This window comes from Girardinichthys multiradiatus, chromosome 6, assembly GCF_021462225.1.
Source record: "Girardinichthys multiradiatus isolate DD_20200921_A chromosome 6, DD_fGirMul_XY1, whole genome shotgun sequence".
In the NCBI taxonomy this organism is placed as follows: Eukaryota; Metazoa; Chordata; class Actinopteri; order Cyprinodontiformes; family Goodeidae; genus Girardinichthys; species Girardinichthys multiradiatus.
The window spans coordinates 12,749,479-12,764,484 of NC_061799.1; the positions used below are offsets into that span (position 1 = coordinate 12,749,479).

Below are 15,006 nucleotides of genomic sequence, written 5' to 3' on the forward strand. Positions count from 1 at the left end.
TTTGGGGAGAGAGAGAGAGAAAGAGAGAGAGACCGAGGGAAGGAGAAAGGGAGACAGGGGATAGAGAAAGGACTCCAGTCATTGAATTCCCCGTGATCGGCAATGCTGTACATTGGAGATAACGCTTAGCAGATCCCACCCTCCTAACCTCTGTAAAAACCCCTGCCGCGTATATATATAACTTATTCTGTAAATTCTCCACAGTGATTTTCTGTGTGTCTCTTTCGCAGATCTTAGTTGTATCCTACGTTTTACTGCATGGTGTTTCAATTTATATGGACAATTATAGTGCTGTCACCTGTTGGCAATATGGTTGCCAACAAGACACCTGTCACTTCCAATGTTGCAAGGCCGGAGGACGGGTAGAGGGATGGTCGATTGATTGAGGATCGAGTGCACAGAGGGTGAGGGACATGGTGACAGGCCTGTGATTGACGCGGATGAGGGGGAAGGAAAGCGGAGGGAATCGAGCGGTGCTGAGGACAGAGAAAGCAAAACAGCAAGAGTAAGGAGAGGGGGGGGCAGAGAGAGATTTGCAAACATAGATCCAGTAGGCCAAAGAAAAAACAGGTGGTGAGTGGGAGAGGTGGGTAGTGAGAGCGCAGACAGGGGGAGGGGTGTTTTCTTCGCTGTTCCCCAAAAGACATTGCTTATACAGTGCCTGGCAAAGATCTTCAGGCTTCCTTTTTAAATTTAGTCACATCTACAAGCCTCAAGATAGCTTGCTAGATTTTAGGTGATAAATCAACACAGAAAGTGCATAATTATAAAGTGGAAGGACAGGATGCATGGATTTCAAGGGCTTTTCTAAACTCAGAATCTGAAAGGTGTGTCTCTGTGTTGCCCTGAGCAAGACTGGTGATATCTCCAGGGTGTACTCTGCTTTTTGCTCATTGACCACTGGAGATGGACATGTCAGAGGAAAGAGAACTGAATACAAATGCATGCAGCACCTTTTTTAAGATTTGTATTTATTAAAAAAAACAAATATAATTTCTTCTCCACTTTACATTCATGGCCTATTGTGGTTTGGTCAGTCATATAAAACACGTTAGTTTGTGGTTGCAACAAAACAAAATGTGAAAGACGTTGTTAGTTTGTGGTTGCAACAAAACAAAATGTGAAAGACGTTCAAGGAGCATGAATACGTTTTGCAAGGCACTGTAGAGGAAAAGGGGCTTGAAAGTAATGAAGCTGAGGAGAAAATGAGTAAAAAAAGGATAGAAAATATTCCAGGAGGGACCTTCAACTTCAGTCTTGCCCCAGTGAATGTGCTGACAGGGTCTGTCTGTGGCAAAGATGGGAGCAAGTGTCACACAGCCAGATAAAGTGAAACTGGCACTATGTAATCCATAACACTCAGGTTTTACGAACTACACAAACAATAAATTCAGTTTTACAAGCCATGCTAGCTTAAACACTGAGGATGTAGAATTTGCAGAGACACTTGTAGTCTTTAGATGACCTCTATGTTTTTAAACTTTAAAACAATTTGTATTGTGTCTATTTTGCTCCACACCAAATGAATACACATTAAAACAAGTTTTAAATGGTGGAGGCATTCCTCAGCCAGAGGAAGAGGTGTCTAATCAAAGATACTATTAAGCTGTTTTGCGGAAAAGATTTATCAGTCACTTCTGTCTCGGTTTTGACCTTTTGCTTTTAAAGGCAGGCTAATCCACAATTTTCACTTGCAGTTTGCAGATACAGCATTCAATCATGGCCCCTTCCTCCACCTCCTGAACACACACGAGTGAGGTGGAACAGTTGCAGGACTGAGCTGTAAATCAGAGCCAACAAAAGGCTAGTTATTGATTGTTTCTCAGTGCTAAAGCACAAATATAAAAACGTCCACACTTCCACACAGCTTCTGCCACATTATCAGATATTATGTGAAGCCCCTGGTTTAGTCTGAGTGCATGTCTTGGACAGATATGCACAGAGAACAGGAGAAAGGATGAAATATGAAAGAATAAACTGATTTTCGTTCCTTTTATGGTTCCATCATTGGCAAGTATTTACAGACTCTCTTTCCACAACTTGCAATATTTGTCTGCAGAAAGGTACACCAACACTCTTCTAGTGAATTATTACACAAAAAGTAGACATGTGTCAGTTACCAGCATCGATGTATACTGGTTTAAAAAAGCTGCAGTTTCAAAACTGTTCAAATTTAATGAGGTGGTCTGCATGGAAGTTTAATGACATGCAGAGAAGGTGTGATAGCGAAGAATTTCTTCAAAATGTATGAAGCAAGGAGTGATGAAGTACTCCCCTCCCTCACTTGTTGCTGCACATTGAGTATTTTAGGAAGTTTGCCCGGTTTTGAAAAACACACATAATGAATCGCTTTTTGCATCACAATATTGGCGTGTGCAATATTGTAATTGGGACTGCTTGGTTGCAATATTTGGATATAATATTTCAGGTGTTGTGTGTTCATGCTCTGCAAATCATTAACATATCTGGCCAGTTGAATGGACTGTAACTTCCCTTAGAGCCCACACCAGGTGAATTTCTTCAAGGCTAAGGCTCATGGAGGGTAGTGGGGGACATTATGCAGCCAATCATCGCAGTTTATAAAAATTGTTGTAATTTGATTGTAATTCATTATTTTGTAGCTTTACACAGGGCCACGCAGACAAATGATTCGGGTCGTTTTTGTACTAATATGTGTGTGTATGTGTAGTTTATTTAAGAGCAAAAATGCCACATCTCTTGTGAGTGCTTTACTAAATCTCTGACACTGAATTCTTATTTCTGTCCATTTCAAGTCCCAATCTGCTTCTACACATGTGGCAGCAAAGTAAAGCATATGTTAATGCAATCTGGCAAATAGTGACTATATTGGCTTGATTCTAAGTGTAGGCTGCCATTTTTGATACTTCACTGAAGGGCTGACTAGTCGTATCTGAAGACATGCACACTGACTGATATCTGACATTTTGATTCTCGTATGTGTCTGGAGTGCCTGGTGACACCCTGAAAGCATGACTGTGATAAACAAGATCCGGCAACCTTTTTGAGTCCCTTCAGGCTCTTTATGCAACAAAGTAAAGTTACATGTAGGGCTTCATCTAAATTGACATTTAACCAACGGATTAAAGGAGAGTATCCAACCAGCTAGCTAATCAGTCATCAAAGTGTTATGAACATCTCTTTCTGTCTGAGCTTGTCTCTTTTTTTGTGCTGATAGGAATTCCTGAACAGTATTACATTTTCTTAAAAGGTAATATTCTTCTTCTGTTTTACCCTAGATATAGTGCCTTGCAAAGGTTTTCATAGCCCAGTTTTCCCCACATTTTACATGTTAGAACCACAAACTTCAAAGTATTGTAATGTTGAAGAGAAACTATGCATGCTTCAAATTATTTGACAGATAAAAATCTGAAAGACATAGTGTGCTCTATAATGACCCAGCTTTAGTCAGTAAATTTACAGTCCCTGTAAGTTTAGCTGCAAATCTTTTGGGGCATTGCACATCTGCATACTGAAATTGTTGCCCATTCTTCCCATTTGTCAGAGTGGTTGGAGAGCATCTGTGAACATCAATTTTCAAGTCTTGCAACAAATTCCCTTTTTAGTTTAAGTCTGGTCTTTAACTGGGTCATTCTACGACATGATATGCTTTGACCTAAACTACTCCATTGTTGCTTTGTCTGTATATTCTGGGTCTTCCAGTGTTGTTCTGTATCTAACTCCATCAATCTTCTCATCAACTTTGTCCAGTTTTCCTATCCCTTCTCAAGTGAAGTGTCCTCTCAGCATGATTCTGCCACAACTGTTGAGGTTTCACCATGGGGATGTTGATTTGGATAACATGCAGTTTTAGCTTTCCAAGACACATAATAGTTTGCAAAGACCAGCACACCTTCTTTCACGTTTGCTGCCCTCTACATAGCTTGTGGCAGGTGTGATAATAAATTTGGGCCTCCCTAATAAAAGAAAAGAATTGTGTACATTATGAGGTTATAAATAGAAACATGTAAAGGGTTTAAAAACCCCATTATATTGGTGAAAATGTGATTGTTGCTGTGTTAAAAGGTCTCTCCCGCCTGCCTATGAATTCTCCTACCTGTCTATGTGGCTCTATTTTTAATTAACACAGGACAATGATTTAAGTTTTGGCTTAATTATCTTTATCTTTTCTCTCAGGGTGTTCAAGTCTCCATGGGAAACTGAATGAGACGCTTCACAAGGGAGGAACCAGGGGAAAAATAAAAACAGCTCAGGGAGGCTTTGTGAGATAGAGAGAGATATTGGACTCCATTGAAGAAAAAGGAGAAGGGAGTGATTGACACCTGCCCTCCAGCTCGGTGTGAAGGGCAAAGGATGGGAGAGTGAGAGGAGGGGAATGAAGTGAAAAGAAAACACAGGAGAGAATGAAGACAGCCAGAAAACAAGAGCTGCCTTATTACATTCCTTGCGCAAATTAGAACGTCTTTTGACAAGACAAGACAAGATGATTGCAAGAAATCTGCTACTGTTGGTTTTCTTGTCCCTTTGGGAGGCGCCATTGAGAGGAGCCTCAGCTAGTAAGATTGTACGCCGGAGAGGAGTGGCTGGATTACACATGGCAAGGCGAGCGGAGAGCAAATCTGTAGACCAATGGGATGAGAGCGAGGATTCAAATGCAATGCCCATGGTTACTCTGGGAAACCTGATAAGTCATGAGCAACTGAGCGACTCAGAATTCCCTTACTCCAAAGTTATGTTGAATAACAAGGAGAGGAAATCTATCAAGCCTAAGCGTGAGGTCGACTCGGTCAGTAAAAAAGAGGGAACATCAAATATGTTATCTGGTAACAAGGCAGTAAACCTGGATATGAGGAGAGTTAAAAACAATACAAAAGGTGCAGAGACTTCCAGTACGGGAAGGTTAGAGAAATCATTCATGATCCATCACAAGGTGGAACTACATTCCAATAAAACCAGGGTAAAATCCGGATCAAGGTCCAGGACCAGACCTGATTTGAGTGTTCACACTACAGGTATGCCTGGAAAAGGGTTCAGTGTAGATAGAAGCCGAAAGCTGAACCTCACTGGTAGTTATGGAGTACTAAAACTGCTGTCAAAAGAGAACTTAGTAAGGATTGTCAATTCCCAAATGCAGAAAGTTCCTGGTCTCGGCTTTCCGAGCAAGGGCAGCCGGAGCAGGAAGAGAGATTTGATTGACGTTAATCATGGACAATTAGAGACTCAGAAGGAGCAGAGACAAGATATGGCTGCCACTCAGCCTCACATTGAGTTTGATAATCAGACTGCATTTCCATATGCAAGCACAGTTACCAGCCCAGACCTTTACCTGCACCAGAACACTGCTACTCATATTAATATGCCAAGTGAGGCCAAGCCAGCTTTAAATAAAGGGCAAGATGGCTTGGGAATACAGAGCTCAGACGGTGGTGATAACAAGAGCAAACACCTCATTCGTTTCCTGTCAACACCTCGCAGCGAGGTCAGCTTTGGCCCTGAGAAAGACGCTTTGATGATGAGACAAACCGAACCACCATTTACATCGACAAAACATCTCCCTATGTATGTTCTTCCAGAAACAAATAATTCTCCTCCATCTGTGCTGACAATGCAACCCCTGGGAGCAAGAGGGGGGAACAGAGCAGCAGATTCCCGCAGAGACCCATTAACAGAGTCTGCTCACACTGCTAAAACGGATTCCGGCATGGCTAAGTTTCTTACAGATGAAGACCACAAACTTGTCAACAGCAGTCATGTCCTAAGGCTTCAACCTGCTCCCAAATGGAGCTACAGCACAAAGGAAGCTGAAATCCAAGCAGCTGACCCAGAAAATGGAAATGGCCTCGTGTTTGAAGAAGCATCGGAGTCAGACACAGAGAAGGAGGCGCGGGAGTCTTTGGAGGCGAAGCGGTCACGCTCTCGCAGCAGGAGAAGCTGGATCTGGAACCAGTTCTTTGTAATAGAAGAATATGCTGGACCAGAACCTGTGCTCATCGGACGGGTAAGTAAAATAAAGAACTTCACCCTTTTATGATACAGAAGCTTTGATTAATTTTATAAAAAATGTGTGAAATAAGGTTTCTTCAAGGATTGCCCTGTATTTAGCTTTATCTATCAGCAGCTTCGGCCAGCTTCCCTGTCCCTGCTGGAAAAAAAGAGCCCTCTACAGCATCACCATCTTGCACTGTGTAGATGTTGTTTTTAGGGTAATATACAGACCTTTTTCTTCCAGACACATAGCAGTTACATGTAGGACGCATTTGCTGTGAGCCCCACATGGCTTTTGTCCTGCTACTCTACCAAATATGCAATATTTTAATTACAGAAATTATAGTGGTTCTATCCATACATTTACCCACCTGAAAAATGAATCTCTACAGCTCTTCCAGAGTTAAAATCTTTTACTTCTCAAATTGATGCTCTGTCATTTAAGGCCTGGACTTTCTTACACATGAATATGGTTTGATCCAGACCATTCCATAGATTACTTGATCTTCATGATACGGGTCGTTGTGCGTTTGGAAGCCATACCACCACCCCAAACTTTTCCTCCTGGATTGCCCTCTCTTATCTCCATCTATTTTTCCATCAACTCTGACCCGCTTACCTGTACCTAGATCTGGCCTGGATCTCTGCAGAACCATCCAGAGTTTCCATTGGCCTGACTGTAGGTGAAGAGGCAGCACCAGTGGCACTCTTCCAGAAAGAGGAGTGGTATCTGAAACCAGCTCTTTGGCCTGAACAAGTGCTTAAGAAAAAAAAAAATCATTATTTACCTTTTATGGTTCAGATGCTGTGAACAATTTTATGAATATTTTATGAAAATTCCAGACACTCAAATATTTTACATGGCTTATTTTACCTCAGGTGATCAACTCTGTTACACATCTTATGCAAAAGGTGATTAGCATAATATAATCCCAGAGTCACGCTTCAAGTTCTCGTGCATCGCTATAACCCTGCAATTGGAATTGATTTACATTTCTCCACTGCGATGTGGTGCCTTCCAGGTAGTCGTAAAATTTTCTATGAATCAATACTACTGAGGCTCAGCAAAAGCCCCAGATCTCGTCTGCCCAAAAGGCTAGTCATGATCACTACCAATCTGCACACACCAATGGGAATTGACATATCCAGTTGAATTACTAGCTCAGCTTTTTTCTTCCACCATTGATCCTCTCTCTAAGGCAGAGAAGTTCCCTCATGTCCCTGTGGGTCAGACCTGTCAGTGCTCCTCCCTCTTGGTCTGTAAGGTTCTGCTTATAATGTTTTATTTAGATTGATTTGCACTCAGTATGACAGTATTTTACCACTGTGCTCTTCCTCTGCTCAACACGCACAGGGCCGTGGTCCTATGGCTCTGCAATTTATTACACTCATTGACCGGGCTTGTCCCACCGCTGGTCCCCAGCACACATTGTCTCCTCTTTCGAAAGAATTACGAGCTTGAGTGAGGTCACGTCGATTGGACAGAAGGTGTTTCGAAAGCCGGACACTGTAATGGCTTGGCTCCCAGTCCCAGACATGCACCAACTGTCTCAGAACCCAGCTGTGGTAGATGAGTTAATTTATAAGGCAGTGTGGCCAGTTTGCTCAGCAAATGAATAGTAATGATCCCTGTGTGGCTGCTCCAGGCTGTTGAAAGCCACAGAGAGTGAGAAGTGTGTTTGTGTAAGTGTTGGTACTCTACGTTGGGCTGCTGTTTATGAACTTTTCAGCTCAGTGGGACGTGTCTCGCACTTCATAGACAAAAAAGCACAAATTGCTCTTGTATTTTTAGGTCTTGGTTTCAAACATGGGCAAAACTTGAATTATCCAGCATCCCTGCTGTTTTGCTAACATTCAATTTGGCTTCTTTTGCACCTTGATGAATGAAGATCTGAGCTAATGGTGTAAAGACATATAGTGCCAAGAGGTCTCACAATATTAAAACAACAAAAATATTTTTCGTTATAGTAAATTCTGTGATGTGAAGTGCTTTCTCTCTGCTGTCAGTATGTGACTTTGTCAGTTTAAATAAGTCTAAGTTACTGTTAAGAGCCTTTGATATGAAGGCGTGTGCTTTAAGCTTGGCACCCTGTGTCTGTAAAAAAAGGAAGAGTTCTGGTTGGTATAACTGACAACACTTGTTTATAAAAGCGATAAACAGGGTTGAACCGCTTTTTTTTTATTCATGTAGCAACTAGGAATGTATAGATATATATTTAGCTCATGAGACGACATGATACAAAACATTATATAGGAAAAGACAAGAGTTTAGTAATATTTTGGGGACACCTAAAAAGAATCTCCAATTTCTTTGGTTTCACAAAAACAAATCACAAGCAAAGAGTATTGCAGTCCAAAGCAGTGCTCCAAGGAATGAATGACGTCCTGGGATGAGCTCTGGGAAGGGGAACACATTTTTTCTTTTCTGGCATACCGACTTAATTCTAAGGTAGTCATAATGATAGAAAATAAATAAAAAATTTCCTTTTTGTGTTTTACAAAATAGAATAAAGGCTTCATACATCTCAAACTGTGCTTTAATAGAGAAAATTCAACAAAGAATTACCTAGTTCAGCCTTAATCGAGTGTTTTAGACTTTGAGCTGCTGATGATTCAATAAATTCCAGATTGATTTAAACTGTGAAATAGAAATTTTGATTTGCACTAATTGGAAATTCAGAAGCAGATACAAAGTATGTTTTAACAGCAGTTAACGGTTGGTCAGTTGTGATACTCACAAAGTGCTTACAAATCCTTTGGCTCTTACTTGTCACACTGTCCTCCTGTATTTTTGACTGAGGACCCAAAATAGTGGCTGATAAAAGATTTAAAAACGGTGGAGGCTACTTTAATGCTTTCGTAACTGATTGATGTAGTCCAATCCCAGGTGTTAATCAATCCAAATACGTTATTATTAGCCTACTCAGTCAACACAACGCAATGTTGCACCTTTTAAAGTGTCAGGACTGCTTTCGATCAGCTATGGTCAGTCATTCAGTCTTTGACTACCGCTACTTCCATTGTGGGTCGCAGGGAAGCTCCAGCAGTCTATGGACCCTGGACAGGTCGCCAGTCCATTGCAGTGATCAGCTATGGTACAAAATCTAAAGTACTTCAACTCATCAAACCTTAACGGGAAAAAATTACATTCAACAAAGATGATTAATAACACAGTTTAAGATTAAAGAATGTTGTATTTTATTTGTGCAACACAAAAGGGGAGGATTTTAAAGTTTTTCTTTGGCAATAAGACCACCTCAGCAGAAAAACTACAATATACAGATTATTTAACCCTGGATTGGAATATTCTACACTGATTAAAGATTAACTGTGAAGCCTTGATTCGATCTGTGAAAACAAAATAATCATGACTATTCCCAAAACCATTTTTTCTCAACTCTGACCTTGTTTCATCTTCAGAACCCATCATTGCGTATTATACACTGCTAAAAAAATAAATAAATAAAGGGAACACTCATATAACACATTCTACATCTGAATGAATGAAATATTCTCATTGAATACTTTGTTCTGTACAAAGTTGAATGTGCTGACAACAAAATCACACTAAAATCACCAATGGGAATCCAATTTATTAAACCAGTGGAGGCCTGGATTTGGAGTCACACACAAAATTAAGGTGGAAAAACACACTACAGGCTGATCCAACTTTGATTTAATGTCCTTAAAACAAGTCAAAATGAGGCTCAGTATTGTGTGTGACCTCCACGTGCCTGTATGACCTCCCTACAACGCCTGGACATGCTCCTGATGAGACGGCGGATGGTCTCCTGAGGGATCTCCTCCCAGACCTGGACTAAAGCATCCGCCAACTCTTGGACAGTTTGTGGTGCAATGTGACGTTGGTGGATGGAGCGAGACATGATGTCCCAGATGTGCTCAATCAGATTCAGGTCTGGGGAACGGGCAGGCCAGTCCATAGCTTCAATGTCTTCATCTTGCAGGAACTGCTGACACACTCCAGCCACATGAGGTCTAGCATTGTCCTGCATTAGGAGGAACCCAGGGCCAACAACACCAGCATATGGTCTCACAAGGGGTCTGAGGATCTCATCTCGGTACCTAATGGCAGTCACGCTACCTCTGGTGAGAAATCCCACCCCACACCATTACTGAGCCACTGCCAAACCGGTCATGCTGAAGGATGTTGCAGGCAGCAGATCACTCTCCACTGCGTCTCCAGACTCTGTCATGTCTGTCACATGTGCTCAGCGTGAACCTGCTTTCATCTGTGAAGAGCACAGGGCGCTAGTGGCGAATTTTCCAATCCTGGTGTTCTCTGGCAAATGCCAAGCATCCTGCACGTTGTTGGGCTGTGAGCACAACCCCCATTTGTGGACGTCGGGCCTTCATACCATCCTCATGGAGTCCGTTTCTAACCGTTTGTGCAGACACATGCACATTTGTGGCTTTGGCAGTGCTCCTCCTGTTCCTCATTGTACAAAGGTGGAGGTAGCGGTCCTGCTGCTGGGTTGTTTCCCTCCTACGGCCTCCTCCACGTCTCCTGGTGTATTGGCCTGTCTCCTGGTAGCGCCTCCAGGCTCTGGACACTACGCTGACAGGCACAGCAAACCTTCTTGCCACAGCTCGCATTGATGTGCCATCCTGGATGAGCTGCACTACCTGAGCCACTTGTGTGGGTTGTAGAGTCCGTCTCATGCTACCACCAGTGTGAAAGCACCACCAACATTCAAATGTGAACAAAACATCAACCAGAAAGCATAGGTACTGAGATGTGGTCTGTGGTCCCCACCTGCAGAACCACTCCTTTATTGAGTGTGTCTTGCTAATCGCCAAATATTTCCCCCTGTTGTCTATTCCATTTGCACAACATCATGTGAAATTGATTGTCAATCAGTGTTGCTTCCTAAGTGGAAAGATTGATTTCACATAAGTTTGATTTTCTTGGAGTTATATTGTGTTGTTTAAGTGTTCCCTTTATTTTTTTGAGCAGTGTATATTATTCTTCCATTTCAACAGTAAATTGTAATGTGTGTAGCCTGAGCAAAATGCTGTGATGCAGTAGGCTTGGTGAAGACGTGGGAGCCAGCAGTCCAGCTTACAGATGGCATTGTGTGTAAAGCCATTAGTGCCAATCTGCTGTGTCAGGTATTCATGCCAGCACATTGTAGGGTACTCAAGTAGGGAACAATGCCAGGCCACACACGTGTGAGTATGATTGCGTCGACACTTGGATTGAACCCAGACCTGTTTTGTGACGATGTGTTTTTGTGCATGTTCTCAGCTAGAGATGTGCATGATTAGTACCTCGCTGTATGACACAGTGACAGCACACATAAATACATGTATAATGCTCTTATAGACCTTAATACGCTTATGAATTTTTAATCTTCAGCTCTGCTCTAGTGAAGGCTCTATAGGTAAAGAGATCAGTCCAGATAGACTGCCTTGTTTTTTTTCATTGTTGTGGCCCCTGTTGTGCTTTAATGAAGAGAGCTACAGTGATGGTATATGGATCCCAGCTAAGGTCAAAACAGCTCCACCTGGCCAGGTACAGAAACATTTTTCACCTGAAGTCAGCAGTCTGTTCTTGGACGTGCGTGGACACACAGTGTTAATTTTTTTTATTGGCATTATTCTGTTGCGTGTCTCAATCAGCCTTATTGTTTGTTTTCCAGTCTGAATAAATCTCTTCTAAAGCTGGAAACAACAGCCAAGGCTCTTATCTGTGATGTCAGGGGGAGACAAATAATCTTTTGTTAAACTGATAATGAATTATGGGTCAAATATGAGAAAAAGCAGCCTGTTAATTTTCCAGGGGTTATTTATAAGTGCGTGTTCTGTTCTACAAAAACGAGAGAAAAGAGTAAATCTAAAAAGAAACAGTCAATAAAGCAACAGAGGAACAAGCCCTTGAATTTTCTTCATTCTCTCTGAGATCTAAGTATTTTTTGTAAACGAGTTGTTAAGGATCACAGAAGTCACAAAAAAAAAAAAAACCTTTTAGCAATAAATTGTCTAACTGAGTTTTCCCCAAACTGTCAGCCCATCCCCTTTATCTCTTGCTTGCATACACACACACCGACACACACTCACACACACATGATGCTCCGCTACTATATTTTCTCATGCTGGATTGTCACTGCCCCATGATAATTGTGAATTTAATTGATGTTGTCACATGGTCTGTAATGGGGTTTAAAGTGATAGCACAGGCTCTGTAAAAGAAACAGATTTTTTGAGGAGAAAAGGCGCCTCAGCAGAGCAGGGATTAAATGAAAAAAAAGCCGACTGTTCTGATTAGCTTTTCTTCTCCCGTTACTCCCGTTCTCCTGAAATTTCAAACTCCCTAACAGCTCTTGTGGGGAGAAAACGTGACATGTAATGGTTTCTTCCTCTCATTTAGGAAACTCCATCTTGTCCTGGGTCACCTTAAAACACCTTTAGTGTATGAGCACTATGAGCAAATGTGCACATCTAATGGTAGCACAACAGGAAATAGAGTTAGGCTATTTTCATCATTAGCATATCATTACCAATGTGTATTGATAACTGAGAGTGTAATGAGTCGGCATTGTAATAACTATGACACAAAGAGGCACTGATATGAAAAAAAACTTTAGTAAAAGGTACCATGGTTTTACTGTATCGCGCTACTAACATTTTAAAATTAAAATATATAACTGTTTTGCCCTCTGTGAAATGGGTTTAATAAATAAGGTTAAAAAAGTTCATAAATAAGTAAAATATATTTCATGAGTAATTGTTTGCAATTCATAGGAAAAGTATCAGCTAAAAATGTTTGGGTACTTTCTGCATAGAAAAACCTCAGACAGGCTCCAAGAGTGTTATGCTACTTCAGAAATAGTTGAAAATGCCCTCTTCAAAAGACTAGACCCCTTCCCTCGCCTTACTAACAGAGACAATGTAAAACTCAGGGAGCTTGGTGATTTGTTTATGGAGCTGTTAATTGATAAAAGTTAGGGCTATCTTCCAGATATAGCTTACCTTGACACCCAGCATTAGGCCTATAGTTGAAGAACAGCCCCCAAGCCTACGAGAAAGGTGGGTCCATACAGGCTCAAAATACAAGCACAATTACGAAGTGACATTCCCTCCCTTCTCTTTCTTTGTAACATTTGTTCAAGAGCAGGCCAAAGCCAGAAATGACTCAAGTTTTGCCCTAACATACAGCAGCCAGTCATACAACAAAGGTGAGAGAACCCCATTCAAACAAAACAAAATGCCCATTTCTGTCCACAAGACTGACATTAACGCAACTGCCACAAGTAGCAAAGATGAAAATCTAACACGTTATTGCCCAGTTCACAAGAAAACGCACGCCTTAGCCAAATACAGAGCTTTTCGGATGAATCCACAACAAGAAAGACGTAACATTCTCAAAGAACATGAACGCTGCTTAAATGTTGCTCTCCTAATCACACTGTAAGAGACTGTCAAATAACACTGAAATGTGATGAGAGTCAAAGTGAAAAACACTGCTCTGTTGACATAGCTGACATCCTGACATAGCCCAACAACCTCAGTCACAAAACACACCTGAGCCAAAGACAGATCCACTAGACATCTCTCCTCCTGAGGTAACATCAAGGTGCACTGAGATTTGCGGTGAAGGCAGCCCTCCACGTTCCTGTTCCAAGGTATGCCTAGTCAAAGTCTTCCCCAAAGGCCAACCCAAACGCTCTGTTAAGATGTATGTGATCCTTGACGATCAGAGTAATTGCTCGTTAGCTTGCCAGGAATTCTTTGAGCTCTTTGGAATAAAAGGCAGCCTATTAGCATACAATATGAGAACGTGTGCCGGTCTAACAGAAATGCATGGCAGAAAGGCAGTGGGGTTCCAAATTGAGCCAATCAATGGAGGCTTATGTACCAACTCCTGAAGTTGCCCTCGCACATGCCCACTTAAAACATCTCGCTCCTCACATTCCCAAACATGACCCCGAAGCCCAGATAGGAGCCCTACTGGGTAGAGACATTATTCGAGTCCACAAAGTGTGGTAACAAGTCAACGGACCCCACAATGCTCCCTTTGCGCAGCGGTTAGACTTAGAGTGGGCAATCGTGGGCGAAGTGTGTCTCAATGCTCATAAGCCAACCGTCAATGTGTACAAAACTCACATGCTTCCCAATGGACGTCCGTCTCTCCTCACTCCTTGCTATAAAAGCATTAACGTCAAACAGAAACCATGCTACGGTGGGGAGCACAGGTTTAGCCTCTCTAAACACGTCTTAAAGCCTGCTAAAGCTGAAGATAAGCTTGGACACTGTCTTTGTATGTACAGAGAGCGATAACAAGTGTGGACATGTCCTTCGAGGACAAGACCTTTCTTAAAATAATGGAGAAAGAGGTCCATCAGGATGAAAACAGTAACTGGGTTGCGCCCTTGCCATTCAGGTCTCCTCCCTTGCCACTCCCAAACAACAGGGACCAAGCAGTGTCCAGACTCAGCACTCTTAGACGCAACCTAACAAAAAACCCTCAAATGCAACAACAGTTCTCAGAGTTTATGGAAAAGCTGTTCGAAAACAAGCATGCAGAAATCGCACTACCCATTAATGACAATACTGAATGCTGGTACCTGCCTATTTTCAGGGTACATCACCCACAGAAACCCAGTCAGATACGGGTCATCTTTGATTCAAGTGCTGAACAATTTGTTGTGTCCCTCAACTCAGGCTGCTAACAGGCCCAGACCTCAATAACACCTTGCTCGGCATACTCATCCTATTTAGAACCTGTCGCAGTCACTGCCGACATCAGCAAATGTTTTATGGATTCCTTGTCAGACCTGATCACAGAGACTATCTCTGGTTCTTATGACACAAAGACAATGACGTTTTCGGAAACAGCCCATCGCCAGTGGTAGCTATCTATTTCCTACGGAGAGCTATCCAGAAAAGCGAGCCAAAGTTTGGAACTGACACAAGGCACTTTGTCGAGAGACACTTCTGTGTGGAAGACGGGTTGATTTAGCTTCCCACAGAGTCTGCAGCAACAGACCTGCTCAAACGCACATGTGCATCACTTGCTGAGTC

The 15,006-nt window shown here is 42.1% G+C and overlaps 1 protein-coding gene across 3 annotated transcripts in view; it reads left to right on the forward strand.

Moving 5' to 3' along the window:
• The window catches only part of LOC124870076, a 260,321-nt gene that overhangs the window by 86,075 nt on the left and 159,240 nt on the right, over nucleotides 1-15,006 (forward strand). For all 3 annotated transcript variants that reach the window (XM_047368529.1, XM_047368528.1, XM_047368530.1), the window contains one exon: nucleotides 4,156-5,977. In XM_047368529.1, the coding sequence (XP_047224485.1) occupies nucleotides 4,463-5,977 (1,515 nt within the window). In that variant the 5' untranslated portion in view covers nucleotides 4,156-4,462. The remainder of the gene's footprint in view (nucleotides 1-4,155; nucleotides 5,978-15,006) is intronic.